Genomic DNA, 20,868 nt, shown 5'->3' on the forward strand with positions numbered 1-20,868 from the left:
CTGGAGTCCATGAAGCCAGGGGAAACTATTTTAGCATCAGATTGCTGCCTCAGCAGCAGTGCAAAAACAGCATGCCAGTGTTCTTGTTTACCATATGAGTGACCTATTTATAACTGGAGAGACAGCACAATCCTGGAAGCTGATTGGCTGGTGAGGAGATAAGAAGAATTTCAGGCAAACATGGTCCAGAAAAATCAAACATTTCTCTCCCTCCCCTACCACAAATATAACCCTTGTTGATAGTATCTGCATCCTGTGCTGCAATGCAATTAAAGAGTTAATGCTTTAGCTGTCGGTATGCCCAGGCGTAGTGCTGAGGATCTATGTCATTGCTGATAAATCACTGGTCTTTGTTGTGAACTCATGGGCCTCTCTGTGCTCCTTTTGGCTGCATGGTCAGCTAGCAGCATGATGCATCCAGCTGTCTGTGTTCTGTGAGACCCTCTGCTTCCAGCCATGTCACTTCTGCTGTACCTGGGCCACCCCCCTCATTTTAAATCTGAGCAGTGTGTCCACCACCATAGTATCTAGGCCTCAAAGAACTGCCCTGCTCCCTCACTTCTAAACCAGACAGGCTGGGAGCCCTGTGGAAGGCAGGTCTGGATCAGGCTCCCTAAGCCCAGTGGGAGTCTGTCCTCTGACTTCAGTGGGCCATGCATCAGTCCCTCTGTGACTTCACCTACCGTGAGGAAGAGAATCTCGCTCATCAGCTTCTCATGGTTGGAGTCTATCTGGTGCAGCAAGGAGTTCCCCTGCTGGATGTGATCCATCTGCTGCTTCACGCTCCCCAGCAGCTCATCGTAAACCTGCAAGGTCTCCTCCACTTTGGCAACCTCTGCCAGGGCCTCGTCGATGGAGCCCATCAGCAGTGTCACCTGCTTCTCGGAAGAGATGATGGCCTGGAGATTGGTCTGTGAACAAGAGAAGCAGAGTGCTCTGGTACAGCACAATGCCAGTGCAGTGAGGGGTGCTGTGGTCGGCTTACACTCACATACACGCAGACACTTTGATCACTAGTGAGGATCAAACACAGGGACGTCTGCAAGAAAGCCACCAGGCCTCTGCCACTTGGGCCAAAGCAGAACTCCTTTGGTGGCAATGTGCAACAGCTTGTTAAAATGACTGGGGTCCACCCCTAGAGGTAGACATTGTCACACACTCTCTCTCTCTTTCTCTGTCAGTGTATCCTATTTATACCCAGCTAAAATAAAACGCCTTTGCATTACTGCCATAGCAGCAGAGATTTCTGGAGACCATGCCATGCCATGGGGTTCTGCTGTGTGCCCTGCAAGGTTCTGAGGGTCCGACATGTCCACAGCACCAGCTCAGAATATGAAGGCAAGTGGCATGGCAGCTTCTGAACCACTCATGCAAACACAAGACCCTTCCCTAGATACAGCCTTTGAGGGCCTTGAAGTGATATTATGCCAGGGAAATGTTGCCCGCTGGGTGTAGGTGAAGCACATTCCTTGTGTATTCCTACAGGATGCCAAGCTCCACGGCATTTTGTAGTAGCCACCTTCCTTCCCACTCAGAGGAATTTTCCTGCCGCCTTCAGTGGGGCTGCTGGAGGGAATCCAAGATGGCAGTTCATGGGTGGGGCTATCTCAATTTGTGTGCTGTGAGATTTCATGGGACCTGTGCCATCCAGGGATATGAAGTATCACAAAGTAGGTCCACTCCCATAATAATTTCAATCTGACACATTGTCTAAGGGTCACGTGCTGTCCCAACAGCACAGCCTAGATAGCCAGGTCTTGCACTGGAGAGATCCATTGGATTGAGAGAGGAAGTGAACAGACCTTCCTCCTCAGGCAGGGGAGAGGTTCTGCTTCTGTATATGCAGTTTAAGGCCATATCCATCACACACACGTGTGCTCTCAGCCTCACCCACCCCAAGACACACAAAGGAAGGCTCTATGCTGCTTTCTCTCCAGCCTGTCCATGCCTCTGCTCCTTAATGCAGCTCCCCGGGCCCTCCAATTCCAGGCAGCTGCTGCAGAGTGCCCCACAGCCCCTGAGCTGGCTGCTGCCCCAGAGAGATGGGGGAGAACAGGAGGCCCTGCAAGAGCCCCAGCCACTACCAGCCCAAGGAGAAAAAAGGAAATAGCAACTCCAGCAGAGTAGCTGGAACCGCCACAGCTACCTCTTCGAGTAGACTCCACAAAGAGCAGAGGAAAGAAGGGTGCTGTAGGGCTGGTGATGGCACCTGGTTTTCCTACAGGGCCATGGGTGCTCTGCTACTGCCTGCTCCTTGTGGGGGGGACACACTGGGGGCAGCAGTGATGACTGGTTCATTGCTCTGCTGGAGCTCTTGCTCCCCTTCACTTCCCAAGGGTGAGTGTTGACTCCAGGGCACTACGTGACCCTATAGCCAGCTTTACCCATGGCCATAGTTCTCTGCATTCCCACAAAAGTGTCTGACCCAGGCCATCATGAGGAGGCACGCAAATTCCGAGCCAATAGCCGCCACACACATGGCTTCCTATTCTGATGGTGGAATTAATGAAGTTAAATCATGCATGACGTGTACATATATATAAGAAAATGGGAGGCACTATTAGCCTCAAGAGGTCTTAGACATTTGCTTTGACAGAGCATGGAGTTATAATTGCTTGTTAATCATCACTGACAAGATCTGTTAGAGATTAACTGGTTTTGAAATGGTAATTGTATCATAGCCACTGGTTGAAGCACCATGTTGGGTATCAAATAAGATAATCGATAGATACAGGCCTGGGAGGACTGAGGTTTCTGGCCTGTTGTTTTTCTCTTTTAAATGAGTTTGTCTTTATTAATATTAAAATTAGGTGGTGAGTTTTTTATTAAATAAAAAGCAACATCAACAGAAGCATCTGTGCCCCCACAGTAAACACAAGCAGTGCTTTGCAATCATGAAGGCCACAAAGGAAAGGAGACAGAGGTTCTGTAAATCGACAACAGGCCTGGCTTCTTAGAGAAGCTAGAAGGGACTGTGTGATGGGGTGTACACCCCATACCAGAAAGGAAGGGGTTAAAAGCAGCCTAGGGAAGCAGTGCAGGGAGCAGCCAATCAGAGAGAGGCTGCACAGAGCAGCCAATCAGGGCCCAGCAGGCTGATGTAAAAAGGAGCTGCTGGGCAGAGCAGGGTTAGTTGCTGTAGGGAGCCTAAGGAGAGAGGATTGTGTTTCTAACAGCCTGCAGGAAGGTAGCACCTTGGACAGAGCAGGTGCTGGCTGGCTGCTGGGACTTGTGGATTGGAGGTTCTGAGAAGAGTGCAAAGAAGGTGCTGGGGCCCATGGGGAAGTGGCCCGGGGGAAGTGGCCCAGGGAATTGAAGCAGTTCTGATGGAGAAGTTAAAGAGAGGCAGCAGGAGGCTTCTATAGCCAGGGTCCCTGGGCTGGGCCTGGAGTAGTGGGTGGGCCCAGGTCCCCTCTTCTCACCACTGCGGGAGTGGCTTGACAATAGAACTAGGAGATACTCCTCCCCCACCCCCCTGTAAAGGGGCAAACATGGATGGTGACATGGCTGGAAGGCTGAGTCATGAAGAGGACACTGCTGTTCTTTGACTGAGGTGAGTCTGTAGGAGGAGAAAGCGCTGGGAGCGGCACTACCAGGTGAGGGCGTGCTGGCTGAGAAAGCTAATCTGTGTGATGGTGGGTAGGAAGTGCCACTCTGGTGAGGGAATTCTGTTACAAGCTGCCCTAGACCCAAAGGAGGTTAGTCTACAGAGCCTCACTGAAGGAAGACCTCATTGCTGCTCCCCTGAAGGGATGTGTTGGCTGCCACTTCCTGCAGCTCCCATTGGCCGGGAATGGCAAACCGCAGCCACTGAGACCTGCCGGGGGCTGTGTATGCGGATGATCAACGTCAGCAAAATGTCTCATGGCCCGCAATCAGATTACCTTGATGGGCTGCAGGTTGCCCACCACTGCCATAGGGGCACCGCGCATACCTGTCTGTCCCACACATGGTGCCATTTTAGGAGAGGCATTGCTTGAAGCTGGTGGGCTTGGCCTCAGCCAAAAACAAAAAGACCCACAATGGAGCAGGGAAGATTCAGTGGAGCCCTAAAGAAAACAAAGACCTGAAAACTGGGCAAAGAGCCTGCCACTCGCCCCTTGAACTCTAATAAAGCCATGTATAAAGAGAAGAAAGGGCAAGCTTTCCTACAAGCGCCTGATGGGAGTGATGACAGACACCACTGAGCTTCGGCTTGGTCAACCTCCACACCCCTACCCACGCTCAGAAGGAACTGAGTAGCATTTGGGGCTTTGTGTGTGGCTCCATGCAGGTTCTTATCTCAAAGACCCACAAAAACTAAGGCAGGCAACTTTTCCTCCCTCTCTGAAAGTTCTTGGAAGCTGCCGGATTACAAACCAGTGTAATTTCCCCATTGCTGCTCAGCTGCCTTTGTGTCTCAGATTTCCAGCCTCACTGCAGTGGCTCCAGGCTACGCTCCTAAAGATTCCAACTGACATTTTGTTTTTTATTAAATGCTACTAAATTATAGCCATAAACCTCCAGCAAGCCTGTCACTGCTTTCCCTTCTGATTTTCTTATTAGGGCTTTTCAGAGCCTTGGGACTTTGCCTTTAGCAAAGCGGCACCAATCAAACTGGCAGAAGAACTGCTAGAAGGGACAGCTCTCTGGAGAAATATTGCTCAGGTAATGATAATAACTCTACTGCATGAGACGTCTCCGAGTTTCAGAAACGCACATGGATTTAAGAATGCCCTGGAAATCGGTGAGTGAACTAGGTATCAAGGTACGAACTGGCGCTCCAGGCCTCACAAATACAATGGCCACCGTCTCACTCGCCACAAAATTTTAGCAACATTTTGTTAATGTTTGCAAAGTGCTTCAAGATCCCTAGATGAAAGGTGCTCTAAGAAGAACAGTGTTTGTTGTTGTTATGCTGTAGGCAGTATATGAGCATATGCATGACTCAGTTGTACACAATAATATTAATACTTTTTGATAAATGCCACATTTATATTTATCAAAATAAGTGTTAATAATTATTTATCAATTAATGGTCCTTTTAAAATAATGCACTTTGCAGCACCTTTCATTTCCAAGAACTTAACCAATATTTATTATGTACCCTTGGAAGATAGGTACTGCTATCCCTAATTTACTGATGGGGAAATTGAGGCACAGAGCAGTATGTGACTTGCCCAGGAGCACACAGATGTTTGCTGTTAGAAACAGATCTCAGGAGTTCTGCTTCTCAGATCTAAGGACTACATACCAAAGTACAAAGAAGGCACACTGGTATGAAGCGACATAGAAACACAGGTTTGGAATAGAGAAAACATAAAGAAACACAAAGCAAAACGGATTTAGGATTTTGTGGATTCTGATAAATTTTAGGTTATTTCTTCTATTTTGTTTTTTGGTTTTTTAGTTATCTAACTATAAAATCCAGTGGAACCAGAAATGTTGCTGTATTGTAAGTGCTCTAAATCAGCGGTTCTCAAAGCTGGTCTGCTGCTTGTTCAGGGAAAGCCCCTGGTGGGCTGGACTGGTTTGTTTACTTGCCGCGTCCGCAGGTTCGGCTGATCACGGCTCCCACTGCCCGCGGTTCGCCGCTCTAAGCCAATGGGGGCTGCGGGAAGCGGCGCTGGCCAAGGGACGTGCTGGCCGCCCTTCCCGCAGCCCCCATTGGCCTGTAGTGGCGAGCCGCGATCGGCCGAACCTGCGGACGCGGCAGGTAAACAAACCGGTCCAGCCCACGAGGGGCTTTCCTTGAACAAGTGGCGGACCGGCTTTGAGAACCGCTGCTCTAAACAAGCATCTCATCACGTTCCCTCCAGTACTTAGAGACATAAGATGTCTTCCAGGCAAATGTAATAAAATACAGGAACATTAAATAAATGGAATAAAACACAGCAGCTTTTTCTTTTCCACATGCAGTGTCTCCTGTTATTTGAGCCTGTCGCCTGTCAATCATTCCCTTGCTCTTTCACATGCTACCTCATCCTCTCGCCTCCCCCTCAATTCCATTCTTTCCTGGTCCTCTCCTCCCAGCCTTCCCGCTCTCCATGTCTCTCAGGCCTTGTCCTCACTGGGTTCTTACCTCAGGGAAGTTCATACATGCTAGCACCCCCAAGGTAAAAATGGCACTTTTCTGAGCAGTGAAAACAAGTCCTTAAGAGTCCCCACCTCCTTCCCTTTCTTGTCCCAAAGAACTCCATCTCTCCTGTGCTCTGCTCTTCAGGTTCCCCCCCCCCCATTGCCCCTCTGACATTGTAACCCCTCTCATAGTTTCTTTCCTCCCCTCTCCCCTTGCTGGGCTGTGGAATGCCTATTTCCCCTTCTTCCTTTGCCTCATCCCCCCTCCCCCATAGGGGCTGCTGAGTGTGGAGAGTGGGTCCCTTGTTCTTCTGTCCTTCTTGTGCCATCTACCTGCAGCCATGCTAGCTCTTCGCTCGCCTCCTTCACGGCACTGGGAGCCCAATGGACAGGGAGACTTTGATTCCAGGGACGGTGCTAGCACCGTGGGCGGCAGTCTGTTGCCTCTCTTCCAGGTACTCCGAACAAACCAAAGGACCTGTATGCATGAGCTATCTCTATGGGCCTGGGAAATACATTCATCACCATGATGTCTCATGAAAACCATGGGTAACAGAAGCTGGTGGGTGCTGATCCCTGCCATGTATTAACCCTTTATAACTTGCCCCAAGTCATTTGACTGTTGCCTGGAAATACACCCCATTCCCCTGGCAGCACTGCCATGCGCTGGGGAAGCAATGTCTTTGAACTCTTTAGAGGAAGGGGAGAGGTATTTACTGCAGCAACACCCTCTGACAGCTGATCTCTGTGTCTAGACTGCAGAAAATGGTGTTCTTAATTCAGGTTAGTTACCTTGTGCTGGGCTAGCAGTGCAAACACAGCAACTCAGCTTTCAACTCAGGTCAGGAGCTTGACTTCAAGCCTATATGTCAACTCAGGGTGCTAACCCATTAAAAGCTGAGTTGCCCTATCTTCACTGCTACTTTAACCCAAGATAGCTAGCGCAGGTTAGCTGATCTGAGTTAAGAGCACACTTCGTTTTGCAGTGTAGCCACACTCTGTTACTTTGAGGGCAGCTTCCAAGGGGGCCTATTTACCTGTTCTCCCACCCAGTGTAAGAGAGCCCTAGTGCGGTGCAAAGCACTGTTCAATTAAAGACAGTGGCAACATTCCCACTGACTGCAGTGGGGCAAGCTTTTGGCCCTAAATTGCTGTGTATCCTAACAATTGGCTTCTTAGCTCAAATAAAAGAGCCAGAGCTCTCTATGGGCCTCATCCAATTTGCAGTTACGTCAACGGGATTCTTTCCCTTGACTTAGGTGGAGTTGGCCCAGGGCCTAAGCAAATACCCAAGATGAATGTCAGAAAGCCCCTCACCTCATCCAGCACCTGGAGGTCTTTGCTCAAATTCTCTGCAAAGACCATGGAATTATTCACTATCGGCTCATTCTCCTCCATCAGCTTCAGCATGTCAACCGTTTCCTTCGGTGTCATCTCTTGGTAGGCACTGTGCTCGGCCTGGTCCCCAGCCTCTGCGGTGGCATTTCCAGCCTCTTGTAGACTCTGTTTCCCTGCATGCATGGGGGAGATTCATGGATGACCACAGCATTCTAGTTACTTTGTTGTATCAACCTTTCCTTTCTGCGGAGTCTAATCAGTTCCAGTCACTCACAAGTGACATGGGTACAACACTCTTAGCCTACTTCCCAGGTGATATTTATTTATACTGGAAGAAAATCACGGCATGTCCTACTACCATTCGTCTCTGGGGAGGCAAGGATCAGGGCTGGGCTAGCAGGGCTCTGTTGCAGGTCAGGCCTAAGACATGTGGGCAAACTGGAGTCTGGTTGTGTCCCTGCCTGCTCCCACACGAAGCAAGGGAAAACATGGTGATGAGGTATCTGCAGGGCTCCTGCAGGATCCCAGAGATGCCCCCACCACTCCAATATCCTCAGATACACTGACAGACACATCCAAGAGACAGATGCACCCCCATGTATCTCAATAGACGCACTGATTGGTAGCGTTCCCCCAATAGGTAGATGGCCTCTTTTTAAGCTGATGCTTTTCCCCCACCTCCATACCTTGCCCAGCCCAGATACAGCCATTAGAGGCAAGATAAACTGTCCATTTTTCACTCCAGCCCAGCACTTTCTCCATGTGGCAACAGTCACGGGAATAAATTAGCCTGCTCTATAAATACTCTCTTAAGCCCGAACTCCCTGGATGAGTGATTCCTTCTCTCTCTGTCTGTGACTGTCTCTCACATTTCATGCAGCAGGCCCTCAATCCTCAGCCTCCCCTTCCCTCTTCCCTGCTGTCACTGGGAATAAAATGAGCTTTGTCCCAATCTGACCTTTCCACCAAACTAACAACGTGACACCAAGGGGAAGAAGGAGATCCCGCTAACTATCCACACCTATACAATTGCAGTGGCTTAGCAGCCAAAGTATATCCAGTAGAGGCACATTTATCTGACCTCTGACCAACCAACAACCCTCATTAACTAAAAGACAGCCATAAAGGACATGTGTGTCTCTGGCAGCCAGGGCTACTGTGCAAGGGTCAGAGGGGAGGAAAGGAGAAAGCATGTGCTCATGTTGCTGTAATTGTAACTAAAGGTCCTGCTTAGCTTCACTCTTGCTGGCCAAGACTAGCTCTGTTACACGGACTGTTTCTGTGGTCTGAATCTGATTTCTCAGGCTTGTGTCAGCTTGTGAACCCAGGACTGCAGAGCTGGCAGATAGCAAACACCGTCCAATAGCAGCTGAAACCAACTTGCACTCCACTATCCAGAACCTGCTGCCAGCACAGACCTCAGGAAGTCCCAACTGAAGGGGTCTGACAGGCAGCAGCCTGATAGCTCCTGATTGGCTCCCCACCCTGTATAAACCCACGGGGCATTCCAGGAAGTACCCAGGCAGCAGTGTAACTCTCCTGTAGCTACCATTCCTATTCTTGCCCTTGAACTCCTGCCTTTGACCTTGGCTTGATTCAGACCTTGCCTGAAATGTGACTTGGAGGTTGATCCGGATCCTCGGCATCAACCCCGGCCTGGAACTTGACTACAAACTCCTCTGCTACTCTAAGCCTTGGGTCTGATGCTGCTTGTGACTGCCCTTTTCAGGATCCTGACATTCCCTCTGTTCTTTTCATTACCCATGCATGCCTTAGATTGCTTTGAGGTGAAGTCATTGGGTATGCCCTTCAAGGAAAGGCAGTCTTTTGACAATCAGGGAGAAAATGGTACCTGTTCTGGAGCACAGTTGAGGCAATCCATTAAAAAATCCCTTCCCCCAGCCCCCAATACTGACTCCAGTCAGGAGGGTCACAAAAAATGCCAAGGTCCCACAAAGCGTGACAGAAATAAGGGACTGAAGCTTACAGGGATCAAGGCAGAGAAAGCCACTCCGCACAAGAGTGACAAGAAGCCATAATTACCTTCCAGTATGCAGGAGGGGATGCTAACAAATGCAATGCTGCTGGAGAGGTATCGGCGGTTCAGCTTCCACAAGCATCTGATAAAGGCATTCTTCTCATCAACGCTGACAGCTGTCCACTTGTAAACCTTATCAAATTGCAACTCAAACTCCAGACATTCCTAGACACCAATTACAAGAACTGCAATTAATCACATTGGTGGCTATAAGGCATTTATTCTACGCTATGTGACACAATTTAACAAATGTGCTGAATACTGTAAAAGAGAAGACATCCCATGTAGCTAATGCAGCAGGCTCCAGTGTCAAACTGATTGCTTAGCTAATGGAGCATGGGATGAGCAATTTTGGAGGGCTGTAGCTCTGAGATTAGGATTTTTAATGCTACCACAAGGTCACATTGCAAATGAAGAGTCTGACATGGCGTTAATCTGAACTGCGTTCACTGATACAGAGAGTAACTTGATTTTAACAGTTCAATAGCGATGAATCATGTCTGCATCCATGCCACCTTGGGTGCTGATTGTGTCTGCTCTCATAATCCAAGCTGTGTTGGGCCTGGCTAGCAAACGGAGGGGTCCTTGCTAAGGAAAATTCAGATGCTGCTGTAGGTCTTGGTGATTCCGCTTGCAGGTAGGGGATGTTGTGCCAGTGGAGGTGCTGCCCATTGACGCTAAGGTTCTGATATCTTGTGGAGTGGTAGTGCAGCCTAATGAATAGTCCTGTAGCCTAGGACTTAAAGGAGCTGCGTTCTGTTCCCTGCTTGGGTATTGAGTGATCCTGGCAAGTCAGTTCAGCTCTTTGTGTCTCATTTTTCTCATCTGTAAAATGGGGATAACATAAAGTGCTTTAAGATCTACAGCTGAGAAGAGCTAGGCATTACTATGAACCAGATTTTCATCCTCATCTGGCCACCTCCCCTACTGTTTGTTACCCACTACTAGCTGTGTCATGTCAAATAGTCTATGAGCATCGATGGAGCTGCAGAGGCATATCTGTTGGACTAAGTTAGCTAGAAGTCTTATTACCTTCCCGGCAGAATCAGTCCTCTGGTATATTTCATGCTCCTTTAGAGACTCAGGCCAGCTCTTGGCATGTGTTCATACAGTTTCTGGCTGGTAGTCAGATGCAATTTTTCCTTGAGGTACCCTTTTGTTGGGAGAGTTCCCCCTTTTATAGTACTTCATTTCCCATCAGAGGGCACCAGATGGGATCCAACAGGCATAGCCGCATGACTTTGTGAATAACTATAAGCAACGTGCAGACAGTGAGAGTGTGGCAGACAGAGGGATATTTTTGGAGAGTTGTGATTTTAGAACTATGCTTGGGGCAAAGCCCACAGAGTAAACACAGGATGTATCTGTCCACTGAGGAAATACCTTTAGTGGTCCTAACTCAGGCCTGAAATCTGAACCCTCTATTTCCCCAGCAGTTCAGATCATTGGAGAGAAGTTCCAAAAATGGTTTGCCCCATCCCTGTGCTTAACTCTCTCTGCCATGATGCTGCAGCATGTACAATTCTGTGGAGCATCCTGGAACATTCCTGACATTCTCTGCTTCATGCTAAGGAAAGGACACTCTGTGGAAATATGCAAGCACACTCCAGCAACAGTGAAAGGGTGAGGAGCAAGCCAACATCTCCTTTATGGGCATTTAATTTGGCTTGAACTTCTGCCGTGGTACTGAAAGAGAAGCAAATAGTGCAATATGGTCTTTATTTGCTCCGGTTCTTGTATATACTGTCCCCCTCCTCTAGTCCAAAGCAGAGGAAAGCTCTAAAGGCAGTTTTTAAAAAACAAACCCTGCGGTTTACCCCAGCTTCACTGGTTAGCAAGTTGAAAAAGGGAAGCCCTGGGTACCAGAGAAAAAAATGTCAGTTCCCCCTTGTAATGGGGTGGCTTGCCCCTTAATGGCTGGAGGGCCTAGGGCTAGCCAAGCCTGATTACTGAAGGAAGGCTAGGAACCCCCAAACTAATGGAAGAGAGACACTGAACTGAGGTTGGAGCCTGGAAGCCCAGTATAAATCTGAGGACATTAAAGTGAACCCCAGGTAGGGAAATGTTTTAATTTCCTGTTGAGTGTGTTTGAGGATCCCTGAAGAAGGGGAAAACAGAGGCCACAAGAGGGTGCTTAGGTGGTGCCCAGCCCTGTTACACCCCGTTTTAGCCCTTCAATGACAATTAGAAAGAAGAACAGAAGAACTGCCAATCCATCACAGACCAGGGGTGCCTCTGGCTCCTGTCCCTGACTGTGTCTGAAGCCCTCCTTGTGGTATAGATGCAACAGGACTGCTCTGTAATCAACATAAAGGGGATGCTTCACTGAGGCTGTTGCACACTGACAAGCCCTATAGTTATTTCTAGCTCTCAGGCTAACACAGCCTGTTCTGCCTACTGTCACCATCAGGGGTCTCCTGAAGTCCAGGCCTGGACTTCGCTCGCTCCATTATAGGGCCAAGGCTGACTGCTTCTGGCGCATAACGGAGTGAGGGGATACCGAGTGATCAGCTTGGAATATTCAACTCAGCCCTGCGGCTTCCTCAGCCAGCTCATTAGCACTGCGCTGTCCCAGCTTCCGGAAAGTTTGGAGGCAGCATTTATTATTATTGATCCTAATAATAATAATAGGCTCAGACTTTATGATGATTTATTCAGTCTTATGACACTTTACAGGGTGCTTTCTAAACACCTGAAAGTGATACATCACGCACCCATGTGGCTTTATAGGCTCACTAGCAGTCTCTGGAACAGCTTGTAGCAGTGCCATCTGCGGGGAATTTACAACTGGCCTGGTTTATAGCACGCCTTATAAGGCGTTATTAAAGGAGGCGGCTACCCAGGAATCGTTTCATAAATATTAATACAGTTTTTCTCAAGGGAGCTGTAACTTAAAGCGCAGTCGAATCTGCAATGTCAGGGCTCTGACAGCACCAGGGGAGGGCAGGTTCCTCATGAAACACAAGCTCAGAGTACAGGAGCAGGCTGTGAGGTGAACGGGCTCAATGGATGGAGCATAAGCCGTGAACAATCCTTGCACCCTGCCTGGTGTTTGACCATTCACTTTCATTCTGTAGCAGAGGGAGGTTTCTGTATGTTTCTAGTAGTTGATTCACAACAGGTGATGGAGGGATCATTTCTGGGGACTTGGGCTTTTCTCCAGGGAAGGGTGGAATTGCAGTGTCCTTCCTAGGGGCATGAGGGGGTGGACTTGCAGTATTTCTTTTTCGTAAGGTTGGCCCATCAGCAGACCCAATAACAAAACTTTGACTGGTATAGCTGAAGGCGCAGTACCCAGCCCATATAAGCAGGGAGGCTACCCATGCTGATTCTCACAAGCCTGTCTCTGCATCCCACAAGCTGTCCTAACAGGACAATTCAAGTGTCCTGAATGGACTTATGGTGGGGTCTAGTTATAGATGAAACCCAGCTGGGGAGGAGCTGGTTGGTGCTATGAAGAGAGGAAGTGTGGTACACAAAGAGGCTGCAGGGAGAAAGGGAAGGAACTCTGCAGTTTGTCTGTGGGTACTGAAGGGTGGAGAGACTGGCGTGGTCAGGGGGAAAGTTGGTCCTGGGAATTTCTCCTGAGTGGTGAGGTCTGGTGGGAGGCTGGGAGAGATGTGGAGCAGGCTCTGGTGATGGGCTTGGACAGTAGGGCAGGATCTGGACTTCCAGGGAGAGAGCTCTGGGAGGTGTTCAGCTGAGCAGGGGAAATGTGAGAGACATGAAAGAACAAGCTCCAGGAGGGCAGAAGTTGGGTTAAGTTTGTTCTGTTGGTTTGGAATTTTATGGGGGGGATTTCAGGGGAGAGCCCTGTGAGTTCTGGCCCTGGGAGAAGGGAGAACCTAGCGAGGCCTGCAAAAAGTCTTTGATAGGAAGAAGTCCAGAAGGCAGCAGTGAGGAGTCTGATAGAGCTGACCTTGGTTTTTGCTTATGGGGTCCCTGGACTGGAACCCAGTGTAGTACAAGGGCCTGGGGAAGGTGATGGGTGTCCCAGGGAAGGTGATGGCCATCCCCTGAGAAGGAGAGGACAACTGAGAGCCCTGAAGAAAAGGGACTAGGGACCGTGGGCCTCGAGTTGAGGGCTGAAGTCCAGATGGATGGATACATACTCCTGTTTGTTGGCCGTTAGTACCTCTGAAGGGGAGAGACTTTCAAGTGACCTGGCTGGAGGGCTGAATAATGAGAAGAGGCAGATCAGCAGGGCTGGAGCCGCTGTTGGCATAGGGTGTGAGGTGAGGAGAGACTGCTACATTACCCAGTCTAAAGGAATTACAGTCTGGTGGTGGTGTGACTTTGTACAGTGATGCCCTGTCAGTATGTCAGCGTGGTGGCGTTGCATTTGTAAGGATGAAAGTTTGTCTCTAGCCAAGGTGACATCATGATGCAGACATATCCCAGCATACCAGTGCAGCCTTCTCGTGAGATTATTACACGAGATTAATAAATTCAAATGATAGGCAATGTCTACATTTCTGGGATGCAACATGTGGTGCTCAGTTTGCTGCCCATTTGCCCCAATGCCTGCTGCTATTGGAGCAAAATGTTTTAAATTTCTATTTTGATTCTTTCTTCAAGATTATCATCACAGAAAAGCGTGGTCTATTTTGCTACTGGTATGTAACTGCTATGCCTTTGTTTTCTGTGTACTGTCCCTCTTAAATCTCCAAATACTGGGCTGTCTGCCAAGATAGGCAGCCATTTTTTGTCCAGGTCAGTGCAGACTGTTACAAAGGAGACACTATGTGCTCCCTTGTGGAGCCTCTACTTTTGTTCGTTCTTGTTTTGTTGTTCTCTTAAGCCCTGATTGGGCCTGGAAAGACTCCCACTGATTTAATGGAGAGTAGAATCCGGGCTGTCATCTAAATTAAAGATCAGGCTGGTGGAAAGTATCTGTGTGCTGTCTATGCATGGAGGAACGTAACAAAATGAAATGTCAGTTCAGCTTGCAACTTTTGATCAAAACCTCCCTGCAAAGTTGGAAGTATTATTTTCTAAGCAAGTCCTAATGAGCAGGCTATGTTTCTCACTCTTTTTGGCGCCTGCAGGCATGTCTTTGAGACAGAATGGAAAACTATTTAGATGACTTCCTTTCATTTACTTCTATGTTTGTACAAACATGGGCTCATTGCCAAGGCCCCTGGCACAGTCCCATTAATAAAAAACTAATTATAACAAATTTAACATGCTGCCAACAACAGGCGGCAGAAATGAAATACCTCTTTCCAAGAGCTCTCTGCCAACTGCCATAATGTCACCGTTGAAGCACAAACTGACAGCAACCCACCACCCACACTCTCCAAGAAACATCCTTACAATAAATACCCTCTGGTTAAGTATTAAATAGCTTAGACAGATGCCTGTAAATAACCTGCATCAGTGTGGGCAAACAGATGGGTCTTGCAATGGGGTCTGCAAACAGTGGGTGATCTCTCAAGTGGAGCGCTTTGCAGAGTTGAGGACCAAGTCCATCTCCAAAGTCTGTATGAAGACCGCTAGAAAAAGCGCTTGAAAGCTCTCATTTGCCAGGAGGGTGCAGGCTATGTATGACTACGATGCGTGACTGTTGCACTGACAGAACCTGATTCAACCCCCATTTAAATCAGTGGATGCTCCTGTTGGCTCTGGTGGGAGCTGGATCAGGCTCTGCCAATGCAACAATCACTCATTGCTCAACCCGCTCTGAGTTCCATTCAACCTGCTACTGCTACTCTCGTCCCTCTACTTCTTTGTGTCAAGGAAGGAGGAGCATTTCCCTGCTTGCTACCCACCTTCCCCACCTCCTAAACAGCCCTACCCCTATCCCAAAAGAGACATGAGAAAAGTCCAAAGCACTCCGGTAGGGTTGGTACATTGCCCGGGAATGGGCAGACCCTGGGCAAAACCTTGCCAAGGAAAGGAAAAGGCTGGCATGTTTCCTGCAGTGATTTTCTTCTCACAAGATTTTATTGAGCTCAAAGTTTGTTCCACCTTGTTTCGTTGTGGATTAAAAGCAATTTGGGTCCATTCTCTCATCCCCATCCGCTGCCTACACACACATGCATTCTTCTTACTGAAAACTAAGACCAGGGCTAAGTACCTCTGGCTTCATATCCTCTGCCCATCCATTCCTCTCTCTGTTCACCATCATGTATTCTCTCATGCCCTTTACCCTGATAGGAAGCAGGGGTTAACAGTACCTGTTTGACATTCTTCCCATCTACTAGCTTCAGATCCTTTAAGGGCCACCTGTCAGTCATCTTGTACTGATCACCTCGATCCGCCTTCTTTACCTTCTCTAGGAACAACTGCATTGGCCTACAAGCAGCCACTGGATGGGAGAAGGCAGAAAAAACTGACGTTACTGCTGGCCTGAGATACACATTCAAAGTGCACAAGTACGTGTCCGACTGGCTGATATGTAGGGTTACAAACACTGTATTGACACTGCTTTTCCGTGAATGCTACCATATGGGATTTGGTCTCATAGAACTACTTGAATGAATTTTCTGATTCAGAACCTAGGTTTCCCCCATTCTAGGTGAGTGCCCTAACCACTGGGTTGTTCAATCAGTTAGGTTCTCACAACATCTCCTGTTGGTGCTGTTCAATTTTTGTATAAATAATTAAATATTCATTAGGCCATGGAGACTCCCTGTACTGGCAGTTAGGGCACTCTTCTCAGATGTATGAAACCCAGATTCAAGTCCCTGCTCCATATTGGGGACTCAAACTCGCTTCTCCCACATCAGTCCCTAGCCACTGGGCTATTGGCTATTCTGGGGGATATGTGAGAGTGGGGTCCCTCTCTTATGTTTTTTCACACCGAGTTTTCGAAAGGTATGGTGTTCTATGCCTGTTTTTCACAAAATGGAATTCTTGTTTTCTGACCAGCCTAAAGTGGGATTGAGTCACCCAGGAGACCAAATCTTATGGAAACTCAATCTGTCTTAAGCTCCTAAATCAACTAGATGCTACTGAAACTCTCTGTAGAGTAATAGAGAGACAGAATTATGGTGTTCTTCAATACTGCACCTGTTATAAATTCTTTGCTCCAGACCGATCTTTAAATCAGGTTACATGTTGTCATGATCTTTACCAAAAAGTTGGCATGTAATATACCACTGGAAAACTAATAACTCACTGATCATTAATATTGAGTAATGTATGTACAGGATGTGCACAAAGAGTTATATATGTGCGAGAATTATGTATGTTTGGCAAGCAATGCATAAGCCCAGTCTGCCCTAGATATAGGAATGCGTATTTGCTTGTCTGATCCTCCTGGTTATCTGGCAGAGACAATGAAGGTATATTTACATAAAAGGTAAAGAAAGCCAGCAACCTGATGAGTGGGGGGGAGAGAGGGTCTGAACCTCAAATGATAAGCAGCCAAATGTTTACAATGTTACTGTATTATAAATGGGTATTGGGTAAGGTCTTTTATGTAAGCCTGTGGCACACTGGTGATCAATATTACCGTGAAATATCTGTATTAACACTACATGAGGAATTATGGATACTCCCTGATATTATACTTTAAAGTCTGACCAAGCATGGGCAGAAACAGGTTTTTTCCCTTACAGGAAGGCCACGATCTACCCATCTCGAATGTAAATTAAGCATTATGGAATCCAAACAATGGAAGCCGAAACGGAAAGCCGTTTTGGTATCCATCACTGGGGCACTCAAGGGGCCAGTGCTCTTGAAATCTCAGAATGTTGGGTCCATCAGCCAAGAGGGTTGAAGTCTCTGGTAACTGAATATAGGTGAGAACATGCTTAGGCAAAGATTGTAACTTGTTGAAATTAAGTATTAGAGTAATCTTACTTTTGTTTGTCACCATTTCTGTCTTTACTCCTTATACTTGGTATCACTTAAACCTGTGATGTTGTTTAATAAACTTGTCTGTCCTTTACTATAAACCAGTTCAGTGCAGTGACTGAAGTAAGAGTTTGTCAAACCCCAGTTAAATTAATAAGCTGCTGTTGTCTCTTTAAAGGAGCAATGAACTTAACTTTTGGGAGTATTCCAGGAGAGGGCTTGGCCTCTTCAGGGAGATGTCTCTGGGGAACTCGGGAGTTGGGATTCACTGTTTGTTACCCGCTAGGCAAGATTTGGTCAGGCAGAATCCTGAAGAGTTGGCTGGCATGGCAGACAAGCTGGTGTGTCAGGGAGTTGTCACACAGCTTAGCAGTAGCAAAATTCTCATTTGCTGAGGCTGAAAGGGGTAACACTGTAACTCACAATTCTGGGAACCTCAGCGGATTGTCATATTGGCAGATGGTTTGGGGGAAATTTGGGACTGGGAGGGTGTTGGGGTCAGCCTGCAAAGAGTAACTAAATTAAAACCAATAGTAAAAGGTTCTATAGTCATATAAATAGGAAGAAAACAAAGAAAGAAGAAGTGGGACCGCTAAAAACTGAGGATGGAGTGGAGGTCAAGGATAATCTAGGCATGGCCCAATATCTAAACAAATACTTTGCCTCAGTCTTTAATAAGACTAAAGAGGATCTTAGGGATAATGGTAGCATGATAAATGGGAATGAGGATATGGAGGTAGACATCACCATATCTGAGGTAGAAGCGAAACTCAAACAGCTTAATGGGACTAAATCGGGGGGCCCAGATAATCTTCATCCAAGAATATTAAAAGAATTGGCACAAGAAATTGCAAGCCCATTAGCAAGAATTTTTAATGAATCTGTAAACTCAGGGGTTGTACCGTATGATTGGAGAATTGCTAACATAGTTCCTATTTTTAAGAAAGGGAAAAAAAGTGATCCTAGTAATTATAGGCCTGTTAGTTTGACATCTGTAGTATGCAAGGTCTTGGAAAAAATTTTGAAGGAGAAGGTAGTTAAGGACATTGAAGTCAATGGTAAATGGGACAAAATACAACATGGTTTTACAAAAGGTAGATCGTGCCAAACCAACCTGATCTCCTTCTTTGAGAGAGTAACAGATTTTTTAGATAAAGGAAATGCAGTGGATCTAATTTACTTAGATTTTAGTAAGGCGTTTGATACTGTGCCACATGGGGAATTATTAGTTAAATTGGATAAGATGGGCATCAATAGGAAAATTGAAAGGTGGATAGGGAATTGGTTAAAGGGGAGACTACAACGGGTCCTACTGAAAGGTGAACTGTCAAGTTGGAGGGAGGTTACCAGTGGAGTTCCTCAAGGATCAGTTTTGGGACCAATCTTATTTAATCTTTTTATTACTGACCTGGGCACAAAAAGTGGGAGTGTGCTAATAAAGTTTGCAGATGATACAAAGCTGGGAGGTATTGCTAATTTAGAGAAGGACAGGGATACCCTACAGGAGGATCTGGATGACCTTGTAAACTGGAGTAATAGGAATAGGATGAAATTTAATAGTGAGAAGTGTAAGGTCATGCATTTAGGGATTAATAACAAGAATTTTAGTTATAAGCTAGGGACGCATCAACTAGAAGTAACGGAGGAGGAAAAGGACCTTGGAGTATTGGTTGATCATAGGATGACTATGAGCTGCCAGTGTGATATGGCTGTGAAAAAAGCTAATGTCATCTTGGGATGCATCAGGAGAGGTATTTCCAGTAGGGATAAGGAGGTTTTAGTACCGTTATATAAGGCACTGGTGAGACCTCACCTGGAATACTGTGTGCAGTTCTGGTCTCCCATGTTTAAGAAGGATGAATTCAAACTGGAACAGGTACAGAGAAGGGCTACTAGGATGATCCGAGGAATGGAAAACTTGTCTTATGAAAGGAGACTCAGGGAGCTTGGCTTGTTTAGCCTAACTAAAAGAAGGTTGAGGGGAGATATGATTGCTCTCTATAAATATATCAGAGGGATAAATACCAGAGAGGGAGAGGAATTATTTAAACTCAGTACCAATGTGGACACAAGAACAAATGGATATAAACTGGCCACTAGGAAATTTAGATTAGAAATTAGACGAAGGTTTCTAACCATCAGAGGAGTGAAGTTTTGGAATAGCCTTCCGAGGGAAGTAGTGGGGGCAAAAGATCTATCTTGCTTTAAGATTAAACTCGATAAGTTTATGGAGGAGATGGTATGATGGGATAACATGGTTTTGGTAATTAAATATTCATGGTAAATAGGCCCAATGGCCTGTGATGGGTTTTTAGATGGGGTAAGATCCAAGTTACCCGGGAAAGAATTTTCTGTAGTATCTGGCTGATGAATCTTGCCCATATGCTCAGGGTTTAGCTGATCGCCATATTTGGGGTCGGGAAGGAATTTTCCTCCAGGGCAGATTGGAAGGCCCTGGAGGTTTTTCGCCTTCCTCTGTAGCATGGGGCACGGGTCACTTGCTGGAGGATTCTCTGCTCCTTGAGGTCTTCAAACTACAATTTGAGGACTTCAATAGCACAGATATAGGTGTGAGGTCTTTTTTAGGAGTGGTGGGTGAAATTCTGTGGCCTGCATTGTGCAGGAGGTCAGACTAGATGATCATAATGGTCCCTTCTGACCTAAATATCTATGAATCTATGAAACTGGGAAGTGGAAGCCAGGGTGTGGCCTGCATGCTTGTATGTTGGCAGGCATAGTCAGGGCTGTGAGCCACAGTAGCCCAGCATTTAAGGCTTCCAGGGTTGCAAGGCAGGTGATGACCCCTGACTGGTCTGGGTTGAACCCCAAAGTGTCACAATGAGACATTAATGGGAATAATAGTTACTAATATAGGGAGTAGCCCTGTAAATTGTTAGCCTTTCTATAGGCTGTTGGGAGATCTTTATGCAGCCAAAGCGAACCCCTGCCTCCTTCATCTCCAGCTCTTAACATGCTATGATGTGAAATCTTGTGATAAACCACCCTAAGGTCCAGGTACTTTTTGATTTTAATATTAAAAGTATCATATAAAAAAAGACAAGTACCTTCTCTGCGGTAATTAAACTTACCAGGAAATTACTCACCAGGAAATTACCCACCAGAGATTAAATCAACAGTTCCTCCAAAATACCTGACCACATCACAACAGCCTTTTGTGTGCCATTTTCTCTGTGCTACCAAGGCACTTACCAACTACACAGAGGATGGAGTTCTTCCTCTTCTTTCCTGTTTTCCAGACATGGACGATTTCCAGCAGTCTCTCATTCTGGGGGTTAAACACATCCTTCTCCAGTAAGATCCAGGGAGAGGCCATGGTGAGCTGTGCATGAGACAGTAAGCAACAATAATTGTGCTCTTTCCCCTTACATTTGTCTGTCATCAGAACCTGGGTGACGGTCCCATTGGCCCTCCACTCCCAGGGTATGAAAATAAATAGATAAGTGCCCTGTCTGTTTGATGCACTTTGATAAATATGCATTATTACACAGACACTGTGATTCTATGGCTCTGAGTCTTCAGTGCCTTGCACCTTGTGTTCAAAGTGAGTGCAAAGTAAGTTGTCATAGATTTTTTTAGAGCCAACAGGGACAATTATGATCATGTAGTCAGAC

The 20,868-nt window shown here is 46.9% G+C and overlaps 1 protein-coding gene across 1 annotated transcript in view; it reads right to left on the bottom strand.

Moving 5' to 3' along the window:
• Positions 1-20,571, bottom strand: part of LOC311525744 (exocyst complex component 1-like) — a gene marked incomplete at its 3' end in the record, with an annotated part of 54,798 nt that extends 34,227 nt beyond the window's left edge. The window contains exons 1-5 of the mRNA XM_084638084.1: positions 20,447-20,571; positions 15,613-15,743; positions 9,439-9,598; positions 7,375-7,568; positions 684-911 (exon numbers count right to left, since the gene is read on the bottom strand). Of these exons, the coding sequence (XP_084494210.1) occupies positions 684-911; positions 7,375-7,568; positions 9,439-9,598; positions 15,613-15,743; positions 20,447-20,570 (837 nt within the window). The 5' untranslated portion in view covers position 20,571. The remainder of the gene's footprint in view (positions 1-683; positions 912-7,374; positions 7,569-9,438; positions 9,599-15,612; positions 15,744-20,446) is intronic.
• Between the last annotated feature and the right edge of the window lie 297 nt (positions 20,572-20,868).

Source organism: Lepidochelys olivacea (assembly GCF_965140295.1).
Source record: "Lepidochelys olivacea isolate rLepOli2 genome assembly, chromosome: 9".
NCBI classification, from domain to species: Eukaryota; Metazoa; Chordata; order Testudines; family Cheloniidae; genus Lepidochelys; species Lepidochelys olivacea.